At 47.2% G+C, this 12,116-nt stretch overlaps 1 protein-coding gene across 4 annotated transcripts in view; it reads left to right on the top strand.

Moving 5' to 3' along the window:
* LOC149367496 (uncharacterized) overlaps nucleotides 1-12,116 on the top strand; it is a 200,006-nt gene that overhangs the window by 9,268 nt on the left and 178,622 nt on the right. For 3 of the 4 annotated variants that reach the window (XM_089555839.1, XM_089555833.1, XM_089555828.1), the window contains exons 3-4: nucleotides 2,315-2,398; nucleotides 11,119-11,317. In XM_089555839.1, coding sequence (XP_089411965.1) covers nucleotides 2,315-2,398; nucleotides 11,119-11,317 — 283 coding nt within the window. The remainder of the gene's footprint in view (nucleotides 1-2,314; nucleotides 2,399-11,118; nucleotides 11,318-12,116) is intronic. The other variant, XM_089555822.1, reaches the window with a different exon arrangement.

Here is a 12,116-nt window from a genome sequence, read left to right as displayed (position 1 = left end):
CGTGTTTCGTTGTCGTACCAGGTTATCTGCCAATTTGCTATAGCAGGGAAGCATATAAAAATTTTGTCAATTGTGTCAGATATTTTGTGGAACTTTGTATTTGAGGATTCACTGGACTTCCCAGTAAGCGTACGAAATTTCATTGCTTTGCACCAAAACCTAAAATTTCACCGCCAGTGCCCGCATCCTCCCTTGAATGTGCGGAGCAAAGCATGAATGGATGAGCCTACTGTTTTGAGCAGTATTTTTTCAGCCACTGAAATGAGGGTGATGTGTGGTTCCTCTTACTGACTCACAGCCTATGCGCCATAGAGCGCCTCCAAAGTTAAGCAAAGCCGAAAGTTGGGCAAGTTGGATAACGTTCATGATGTGACAATTTCGCACAGGGAACACAAGGAACGGAAAGGAAATGACACACACAAGCGCCAACTCGCAACTGGGGTTTATTGTTGAAACACGCCATGGTAACACAAGGCTCACTGATACACAGATTCTGACATTTCCATGAGCCAAGGCAGAGTCTGAAATCGATTTCTTAGCCTCAGCATTGCATTCACATCCTTTTTGATAACTGATTTTTTAACTGATCCTTCCACAGCGATGAGTGGCGCCTGATGCTTCTATTCCACTTTTTTTTTTTTGTCACTGCACGTCAAAGAACCCCAGGTGGTCGAAATTTCCGGAGCCCTCCACTACGGCGTCTCTCATAGCCTCAGTCGCTTCGGGACGTTAAACCCCAATAAACCAAACCAAACCTTTTTTTTCCCTCTGACTTGGGCTTTCGAGGAGGGGCTGCGTGTTTATGCTTTTGTGTTTTTAAAGTGACTTCCATAAATTGTGTGTTTCACCAATAAACCCCAGTTGCGAGTTGGCGCCTGTCTGTGTCTTGTTTCCTTTCCGTCCCTCGTGTTCCCTGTGCGCTATTGTTGCATCATGAACGCCTCCCAAGTTACAGCATTAGTGGCTGCCAGCAGCAGTGTACACTTGGACGCCACGGTCAAAGGGTGGCTTGGTCGACTCCATGCCTTGGTCAACTCCTCCCACCGTCTGCTGGGAATTAAGAAAAAATAGCGGGAGCCAAACGTCAAGAATGCTCGGAGCGTGCAGACCGAGTTCCTACGGCAAAAGGACGAGTTCAGATTCCCCTTCAGTGCACCTTTAAACATTGGCCTGTTTATTTGATACACCAATTGTTTTACCTAAGATGTTCGGCCATTTCTTTAGGCTTTGTAAGTTAGAAGGGCACATTTTTTGGCATAGCATTGTCAGTGGTTTAGAGCCACAGAATACAGCCACGGTATGCTAACTAGTAGGCTGGTTAACTAATATTGAGTAGTTAACTTCTTAACTATTACTATTAGTCTTCTTATTTATTCGGAGGCATCTAGCCTGCTGTAAGTGTTACCAATATCAGTTACCCCGGGGACTGTGGCCCAACGAATTTGGGCTCTGTTGACCGGTTGCGTACGCTGGGCGGGTTGCTTTGCCTGCAGGCTTTTCAGAAGCGCATGTATTTTGGCGCTTGGTGTGGCCAAAACTTGTTGGGCTACAGCGCCAAGAGTAGCTGTGTTTTTGCAATTCTAAGAACTGCTATGAGTATCACTTACGGTCAGCTACGCACCTCTCAGTAAATAAGGAGACTAACAGTAATAGTTAAAAGGTTAAGTATTCAATATTAGTTGACCAGCCTACTAGTTGGCACATCTTTGCTGTATTCTGATGTGCTGCATCGCTGACAGTGCCCAGAAAAGTGCTGCTCCAACTCAGATAGCCTATTTTTGAAAACTGCAGAACACCTTGGGCGGACCACCCGGTGTGTTGTTTATTTCTGGGTGGCCATACGTTGTGCTGGCCTGGTTTTTGTGTGTGTGCGCATGAGTAAGGTCAGGTCTGGGAGGTGGATTTTGGGAGGCTTTGCACACAGCCTATTAAGTCAGGGCCCACTTCTCAGGTAGCCGCGTTTATGATGCTTACCTGCTGATTTTGTATGCGCCTCCTCTCTGTAATGCTTCCGGGCCTTGAGAGCATTGAAAATAAATAAATAAATATGAACACAGGAGGCATGAACAGAGCGTGGACAGAATTTGAAAGTAGGTTAGGTTACGCCATCTGGTGGCAGTACGTGTCACTACTGTGACATGATGAACTCTTGCTTTGCGCCACTCATCTTCTGTGTCAGTGGTCCGTGCAGTAACACTGAGTGGAGCGGCTCTGCAGACGAGGGTGCGGCTGATATGCCTGCTGGAACACAACAGATAGCATTGTGTCCCCAGCTGCTGAGCTTGTTACGGATGAGTGCCTCTTTTTCTTGCAGCACGAATTTCGCTCGTCCACAGAAGTTCGCCTGTGGCTTCCGGAGATCCAGAGAGAGATTGCCCTGTGTCTCCAGCGGGCTCAGGTATTATTTTACTTCCATTTCCTCACTTCTTGGAATGCCTGGCAAAGGTGTGCTTGTTGCCTGGTACCAAAAATTTCTCACTTATTTTGTGGCAGGTTTGATGGAGGCAAATTGCACACACAGCTCAAAGAGACGAGGAACCAGAGTGAGAAAGACACAGGACAAGCGCTGTCCTGGTTCCTCTCGCTGTTCTGGTTCCTCGTCTCTTTGCGCTGTGTGTCACCATGAATCTTTACCAACTAGCCCCAGTTGAACGTATGCTTGTTGCCTGGTACCAAAAATTTCTCACTTATTTTGTGGCAGGTTTGATGGAGGCAAATTGCTGGAGCATGTCATGAGATCATCCCAGTCGTTGTTGAAATCGATCCAGAGCCGTCCACTGCAATCACGCATTGTTGTAACAAATGTAGATTTAAAAAGCAGCTTTTCTATCTGCCGCCATATTGGGACTCCTCTTCACCGATGCTTGTTTGAGGAGTGAACACCAAATTTCAATTGCACTTTCTCTCTTTAGGTACATGCCCAGCTCGTTAGAAAACATAGACAGCCACGTAGATTGCACCAACAAGCAGTAAATAGCATTTGAGTATTTTCTCTCATGGTGTTTTGGTTTCAACAGCCAAATAATGGCTGTGATGTACAAAATTTGTTCAGGTGATGTGAGGCATGCAAGAACTGCAGTGTGGTTTCTTCTTTCGTCGTTTTAATTTATATCAACTCTTTCGCAAGCCTGCTCAAGAGTTGGAAGGTCAAAAACTGGACATGCAGCGATTATATCGCATTTTTTGTATGATTCACATGACGTGAACGCATCTTGTGCAGCACAGCTGCTGTTTGGCGTCTCAAAACTGAAACGATACAAGAAAAAAATTGAACTATAGATCAATCAGCTGCGCAAATAAAGAGTATCGTTTAGAAGCCATTTTCACTGTCTAATGACTGATGCGCACCATTGTCCAGCATATCACTGCAAAAAAACATTTGCATTCAAGTATTTGCTGTCTTTGCTCCTTTAAGGTTCTTAAATTAAAGAAAATTGGAACATACTGATTTTGTTTTTATTTGTATCTTAATTTAGCGAGAACAACGTAGTATTTTTTTTTTTTTGCAATTTAAGAAAGCTACTTTCTGCTCGCCTATTGACTTCCTTGAATGCTGCATGCACAAGCAGCAAAAAAGAAAGGCCGAAGATCCTGTGCTAGCCGCTGCCTGTTAATAAAAGTGGTCAGGAATTTTCAATCATCTTGGCCTCATTCTCAATTCTACTATTATTAGTGCAGTTTCTCGACAAGTTTCCTCATAGTTTCGTTGATAAGTATCTCATAAGATGGCAGTCCACCCAGAGTGTTTTCGGAACCTGTGAGATCATTTTGGAATGTTGAAGCATTTGGAATGTTGGCTAAAAGATATTTGCGAAGTAACGAAGGGTTTCCTTGGCAGGTACGGCTTGATCAGGTCATAGTTAGCCTGTACGCCATTGCCTTTCACTCGCATTTTAACCCTTTGTAGGCGCAAGCTGTATTCTTGTCTCACACGCAGGCATATTGTCACAGAGTGGTGACTGCAGTCCGGAGAGCAGGAATACAGTGAAAATGGCTTCGAAATGAATCTCTTCATTTGGGCTGACTTGCACCCGCAAAGAACTGAATGATTCGGCGGCGGCGTAAGCAACAAGCGGGCTCAGCGGTTGTTGATCAGAATGCCCGCCTCTCTCGGCCGTGTTCAATTAAAAGCTGATAGCGAACTTTCGAGGTGTGGCATGCAAAATTACCACAACAGTCTGGAACAACGTAGAATCGGCTCCACCTGGATGCGATCAATCCAGATAATTCTGGTCGCGTCTTGCATCTGAAACAAAGCGATAAAGTGGCGTGCCGGAAGCTTTGAAGAATGAAGAAACAAACACCACTAAAATTCGCAGCATTACTCGCCTCTTAAAGAAGCATTGACCCGTTGGTTTAAAGGGACACTGAGGAGAGCACTATTAATATATTTTTTATAGCAAAATCCGATAGTTCGGCATGTCATGGCTTTGGTGCCACTTGGCCGGCAGCGAAAAATGCATTTATTTCTAAGAAATTTGGATTCGAAGTTGAAAAGGTTTTTCCCGCCGCTGTGATTCAAACTTGGGATTCGGCTATGACGACAGAGGACTAAGTGACGTGAAACATGACGTGAATATGACGTGATGCAGACTCCGTGATTTCTGGCGGCCAGCAGTGCGGCCTAGCAGCAGCCGAAAAGAAAGCTACCGCCGGCCGCACGTTGAAGGCATCTATCGGCTATTGCGGCCGTCGCTACAGTCGCTTCGCTTATGTTTGCACCGGCGTTTTGCGAGCGTTACGATGGATCTCGTTCTCGAAGTCGTCAACGAAGTTCTTGCAAATAGACACCTTTAGCATACCGTGTACCTTGATACCGCTAGCGGAATACCGGGAGCCCGCCTAACGCCGGCGAGCAGGCGCTGATTGGTCCCGATGCTTCAGGCGAGCGCGTAGCTGCCCGGCACGTGGCGCCATCTGGCGACGTCAAGGAGATTTGCGCATGCATTGGCTGCGCCTCAGTGATTTGTGTTTCTCGTGTCCTAGCGTTGCTAGAACCATTGGTTCTAGCAACACTGTTTTGTTATATGACGTCATGACGCTTGTACTTGCGAGTTTGGCCTGTGGCGGCGATACCTGTATTTTGGTTCTTGCTCTTTTCTACGTTACAAGAGCTTTGTTGTCAGTATGAGTGGCGTTTTTGTAATCAGGAGCTGGTATTCTGTCAATACAAGCCAACTTCAATTTCTCCTCAGTGTCCCTTTAAAACGTAAGGTGACTAGAAACAAATAAAATGGATTGTGCTTTTTAAAAATAAACACCAGGAGTGGAAACACAGCATCCTTTATTTCTATGAAAAAAGCGACTACACATCCATCTGCGCTCAGCTTGAATCCTTCCTGCCAGAATTCACTGAGGCCAGCCAAAGTTTAGGCTGCAATGAGCTGTGGATAATGTTTAGGAACACACTTCAAAAATTAATTGACCGGCACATTCCTAGTAAATACATCTCTCGTAAACGTAGAGCTGACAAACCATGGGTAACTCGAGACACCGGATTACTTATCAACAAAAGACACCGCCTCCTAAGCAGATACAAAAGAAAAAAGGATCGTAATGTTTATGACTTGTTAAAGCGTCTTGGTAAAAAAATAAAAATCAAGAACCAGGTCACCAAGAATAACTACTTTTATGCCTTGGGTTCTAAGCTGCAAGCAAATTCTAAGGGAATGTGGAAATTCTTAAAATCTCACGGAAGGGAACCTGTAGGAATCCCGAACTTAGTAGACGATAACGATGTTGTGGTAGATGACGATTACAAAAAGGCCTGCTCATTGAACGCTTATTTCCAATCTGTTTTTTCTCAGCCTTATTCAGGTCACCTCCCCCCTGTTTCCGAGGACCTGACCACTCTTATGCCTGACCTGGTTGTTACTCACAGGGGTGTTGCTAAACTTCTTCCGAACATTAAAGCTGGCTCTGCAGGTGGACCAGACGGTCTTTCCTCGCATGTCCTACGCGCCTGTCCAGATATGACTGCTCGCTACTTAGTTATTTTGTTCAATAAGTCTCTTGAAACAAGCTCTCTGCCTGACGAGTGGAAAGTAGCGAACGTGGTGCCGATTCATAAAGGTGGTTCCAGGAATAATGTAGCTAATTACAGGCCCATCTCTCTTACATGCATATGCTGTAGACTATTAGAACACATCATTTACAGTTCTGTGGTAAAACATCTTGAATGCAATAAATTTTTCACCGACAGACAGCACGGTTTTAGGGCTGGCCGCTCTTGTGTAACTCAATGAGCTGAATTCAACCATGCTCTCTGCTCTGCCTTCGACCGCCACGAGCAGGTTGATTGCGTTTTTTTAGATTTCAGAAAGGCATTCGACACAGTTCCCCACCTCCTGCTACTTCACAAGCTATCGTTCCTTGGCTTAACAAGAGAAGTGCTTGAATGGATTAAAAACTATCTTGAAAGGCGCAAGCAACGCGTATTGGTCAACGGCCGGGTTTCAAATACTGCTTCTGTCACATCTGGCGTTCCGCAGGGATCGGTACTGGGGCCTCTACTGTTTTTAATCTATATCAATGACATCGTCGAAAATATTGACTGTCAGGTACGCCTGTACGCAGATGACTGTGTCTTATATCGCTCGATTAAAGCCTCATGTGACACAAATAATTTACAGCAAAATCTGGACCGCACTCAGCGCTGGTGCGAGAAATGGGACATGGCTTTGAATGCTAAAAAATGTTACTTTATTTCTTTTACGCGCAGTCGTACTCCTGTTTTGTCTGACTGTTTTATTTAAACAACCAGCTTTTATCTAAAATAACAGATTTTAATTATCTCGGGGTTTATTTTTCAGCTGACCTGACGTGGAGAAAGCAGACTAAATATATATCTGCAAAGGCATCTAGAAGGTTAAGGAACTTTTATACTTCACTAACATCAGGCCAATTATGGAGTACGCCTGCGCAGTATGGGACCCGCGCGTAGTAACCTATTGTGGCATGTTGGAACGGGTTCAGAATCGTGCGGCGCGGTTTGTTACCAATAAATATTCTTTAAATTATCGAAGCAACAGTATTAGGCAAGAGCTGAACTCTTTGGAGGAGCGCCGTTTAGGAATAAAATTAGAATTCCTTTACCGCATTTATTTAAGAAAAACTGCTATTAACCCTGAGACTTATCTGCTGCCCCCTCATTTTGTATCCAGAAGGCGTGACCACGACTGGAAACTACGTGAAATAAAATGCCGTACTAACGTGTTCAAACACTCTTTCTTTCCGCACGCCATCAATGAATGGAATAAGCTGCCTCATAGTATTGTTCAATGCCAGTCCGAGGCAAAGTTCCGAGCACTGTTGTCGGAACTGTGATGTACACCCATGTTCATCTGCTGTTTTCCTGCTTTTCCTCTTCCTGTCCTTTACCCGACCAATTGACTGATGTGAATGCTCTGTTGACGCTCTTTTTCATCCTCTGCCATCCATTCTTTCCTATCCTGTACAAAAAGTTGGCACATGCCGTACGATTGATTGTTTATGTATGTATTCCCCCGTGCAATTATGCCTTCATGGCGCTGCAGAAATGTAAATAAATAAATAATAGGGCTTTAGATGGATGACATGGACAACTTCTGGTTGTGTATGTGGCGTCGCTGGGATCCACTCATTTCCTGAGGGATGACTTCACTGTCCAGTTGTTCACCTGGCCGATGAAAAACCTTGTACGGGATGAAATAGCGGCGAAAAAGTTTTTCACTCTGCGTGGCGGCGAATGGGCGTCCGAACCGACAGTTGGTATTCTGGCTTGTGTCTCGCGTTGCGCCTTCGTAGGTTGTAGCGTCTGTCATCGATCCGCTGCTGGTCTTTGTTTCGTAATCAGGTAAGTCTTCGGGTTTCTCCTATGTGCTGAAGGTAGGTGGCAACGTCGACGCTATCTTCTTTGATAACATTGGGCAGCATGGCATCTAGCGTGGTCGTGGCCTCTCTGCTGTGGACGAGCCGAAAAGGCGTCGTCATCTGGGTGGCCTCCTGCACTGCGGTGTTGTAGGCGTAGACTACGCAAGGCAGGATGACGTCCCAGGTCTTGTGTTCGGCATCGACACACATGGCGAGCATATCAGCGATGGTTTTGTTGAGGCGCTTCGTCAGTCCGTTGGTCTGCGGGTGGTATGCAGTTGTTCTCTGGTGGCTGGTTTGGCTGTAATGGAGGATGGCTTGCGTCAGTTCCGCCGTGGATGCTGTTCCTCTGTCCTCTGGTGCTGACGGGTCCCAGGAAGGCGTCCTCATCGTTGTCCGGCGGTGGTGCATCTACACGGGCTCGTGACAGGCAGTCAGTGTCAGAGTGTTTGCTTCCGGACTTGTAAACAACGGCGACGTCAAACTGCTGGAGGCATAGACTCCATCGAGCGAGGCAAGCCAGCACAGTGCGTGTTGCCGCCGCCACCTGTACAGACGACCGTTCAAGGTGGTCAGGAATAACCTGACCACCTTGAAAGGTCGTCCGTACAGGTAGGCCGGAATTTCGACGTAGTCCAGATGATGGCAAGGCACTCCTTCTCAGTTGTCATGCCTTGGTCTTGGACAGGGAACGCCTATCATATGTGATCACTTTCGCCAGTCCATCAGTTTTCTGAACGAGGATGGCGCCTAGACCAACGCTGCATGCACCGGTATGAATTTGACTCTCGGCGTTTTCATCAAAGTGCGTGAGGATCGGTGGGTTCTGTAAACGATGCTGAAGTTTCTCGAAGGCTTCCGCTTGTGCCACTTCCCACTTTTGAATGGCACGTCTGTCTTTGTGAGTTGGGTCAGAGGCTCGGTGATGTGCAAAAATTTCTTCACAAAGGGCGGTAATTCACACATAGTCCGTGGAATCTGCGCACACTTTTCTTACCGGTTGACGGTGGAAATAGTGGGATAGCAGCCGTTTTCTGCGGCTCTGGGTGTGCTCCCTCCGTGCTAACGATGTGGCCTAGAAAGAGCAGGTCTTCATAGGAAAAGTGGCACTTCTCTGCTTCCAAGGTTAGGCTGGACAACTTGATTGCCTCTAGTACTGTTTGCAGCCTTTTTGGGTGCTCTTGAAAGTTCGAGGCAAAGACAACGTCATTTAAGTACAGCAGACAAATTTACCACTTCTGGCCTGCCATTACTCTCGGAAACATTGCTGGTGCCGAACAGGACCAAATGGAATCACCTTGAACTTGGAAAAGGCTGTCTGCAGTGGTGAATTTGGTCTTCTCGCGATCTCTTTCCTCAACCTCAAATTCCCTGTAGCCGCTCTTGAGGTCCATCAATGAGAAATAATTGGTGTTGCAGAGCAGGTCTAATGTGCCGTCAGTGCGGGGAGGGAGTAGATGTCCTTGTTCGTTTTGTTGTTCAAGCAGCGGGAATCGATGCAGAATCGAAGTCTATCTTCTTCACTATGATAACTGGTGCCACCCAGGAGCTCTTGGATGGCTGGATGATGTCTTGGTCTCGGATGGCTTGTTGTCTTGCGGGGACACTCGGTAGGGGCTCTGGCGGAGAGGTCGGGCGTGCTGCTGGGTTATAATGGGATGCTTGGCAATCGGCGTTTGTCGGACCTTCAGCGATGACGAGAAGCACTCGCTGCAGCTTCGAAGCAGATTACGGATCTAGTCTTGTTTTTTCCGGGGCAGGGCGGTGTTTGTGTTGAAGACATGCCTGTGATCTTCCTTAGGTGAATCTTCTGTGGCTGGATCGGAGAGGGTGAAGGTGTCGCGAACGCCGGGTAGTTCATTGAAGAAAGCAATTGTCATTACTTTATTAACGTGCTGGTATTCTTCGCTGAAGTTTGTCAGCTGCATTTCAGCTTGGCCAATGGATTTGGATTTGGGTATGTGGCTTTTCGTTTTGTATCAGGCAGTGCAAATGAAAAAACCTCTAAGTGTCCTAGCCTTTTTTGTTCGAGGCCTTACAGTCTTCTTGGTCTTCATATAGATTTCTCTCCACAACTTTAATCGACACTTGGATGTTTCCACCACACCAACCACGGCATCTGTCTCTCCGATATCTGCCACATCAATGGCAGCCAAATTGCCATCTATCGGCCGGAGCGGCGGAAAACCAAGGGCCTGCTCAGATGACTCTCTAACCGGATGTTGAGGCTGGAGCACCGGACCAGCCCCTCCCACATCTCTGCAATTAACCCTCTCCTTCACCAGCTGCAGTCTCCCTGTCCCCGCAAACTTCTTAATCTAGTCTTCCCTCATAACTTTCTGGCGCCCTCCCCACCACGCTTGCCTTCTCGTGGAATCCACTCCGTTACCCTTAAAAGGACCAGCGGTTATCTTGCCTTCGCATTACACGCCCTGCCCACGCCCATTTCTTCCTCTTGATCTCGACTAGGATGTCATTAACCTGCGCTTTATTCCCTCACCCACGCTACCCGTTTCCGATCTAACGTTACACCTATCATTTTTCTTTCCATAGCTCGCTGCGTTCTCTTTAACTTAAGCTGAACCCTCTTTGTTAGCCTCCACATTTCTGCCCCATAGGTGAGTAGCGGTAAGATACAGCCGTTGCATACTTTTCTCTCGAGGGATACTGATATACTGCCATTCATGATCTGAGAGAACCTGCCATATGCGCTCCACCCCATTCTTATTCTTATAGCTATTTCCCTCTCATGATCCGGATCAGCGGTCACTAGCTGCCTTCAGTAGACATATTCTCTTACCACTTCCAGCATGTCGCTACCAACTGTGAACTGTTGTTGCCTATTGATAGTGTTTCATGTGTGTGTAACTACTTACTGATCACGAGACAGTGTTTGTAACCTTTAAGTTTAAGCGTGACTGATATGCATGCATAGAATGGGTGTAATAACAACAATGGTGTCATGTGTCTACTGTGCTTTATCCATGGCGTGCAAATACACAGCGCACAATACCCTTGACATACCACTTTAATCACGTAGGGATATCATGAGTAACAAAGCGTAACCACCATAAAGGATGCAAAACAATGGCCACACAGTGCTAGTGCACCTAATCTTCATTCGGCCTAACTAAGCAAATCAACCGTCATTTTTTTTTTTTTGCCGAAGTACAAAGTGTCCCAGCATTGTCTCAGGGGATGATGTGCCACGCTTCCCTTGAGGTGTGCGTGCGCCAGAAGCTCCGTGGTGTTGGTGGTGGAGTGCAGGACCCAGCTCAGCCGACGTACGAGCACTTCCAGCGGCGAGCAGAGCAGCTGAGCGACTACTACCAGGCGTGTCGGGGCCGCCTGCGAGAGCTGGACGACTCTGGCAGCTCCCAGTCATCATCCTCGGCCGCTTCCGATCCGGTCACTGTCACCCACCACGTGGACGTCACTACGACCCGCCTGGGCCACGCTGGCTTGGGTAATTCCCAGCCAACCTCTTTCTTTGTTGCTTTCTGTATGCAGTAGCCGACCAATACTTTGGACTCCAATAATTCGGACTTGTGCGATATTTTTGACTTCATTGGGGAACCGTCGCGCACCTCATGGGAACGTGTAGCTTTTCACGGCCGATATTTCGGACTTTGTGGAGTCTAAAAGTTCGAATTTTCAGACTAAACTAGACGCCAACAATATTGTGGTGATCGTTTTTCAACCGAAGGTTTGTTATTTTGGCCTAATATAGACACGAGCGTGCATCGCTGTCACAACCAACCCGTTCCCCGCCACCGTGAAGGCGCCATCTTGGATTCAAACGGAATTGGCTCGGCGAGTGTGATCGGACTGGCTTGGATCGTCTTTTCTTGGGCTAGTTGGTTTTTCATGCTGTAGGTGTTAGCAGCGCACACGAAACAAGGACGGACAGAAAAGGGAACGAATAGGCTTGGCTATTTGCTCTCCATCGTTGACATCATGCCTCGCCCTACAAAGGGCGTGCGATCGCATTGAAAACGCTACAGTGGGACAGCGGCAGCGTCCGCCACAGCTTGGACGATGCACTCCACGCTGCGGGGCAGCAAACACAGTAGAGTGGGGGAAGTGCACTCAGAGACGCTCGCTTGTGCTCGTGTCTTCCCGTGGGTTACCCGTGGGTTCGCTCTCGGTCTTCGTGAACATCATTGCCCCGTGCAAACGGACTGTTCTTGCTTCGCGCAGCGAGTGCATTCATTCGCGGCATGACCTCGGCCACGTTGCACTATCTGGTATCATGATGTGATGGG

The sequence above is a fragment of the Amblyomma mixtum genome, chromosome 1, assembly GCF_055824585.1.
Source record: "Amblyomma mixtum isolate Tamu chromosome 1, ASM5582458v1, whole genome shotgun sequence".
NCBI lineage: Eukaryota > Metazoa > Arthropoda > Arachnida > Ixodida > Ixodidae > Amblyomma > Amblyomma mixtum.
This window is presented reverse-complemented; position numbering and strand designations above follow the sequence as displayed.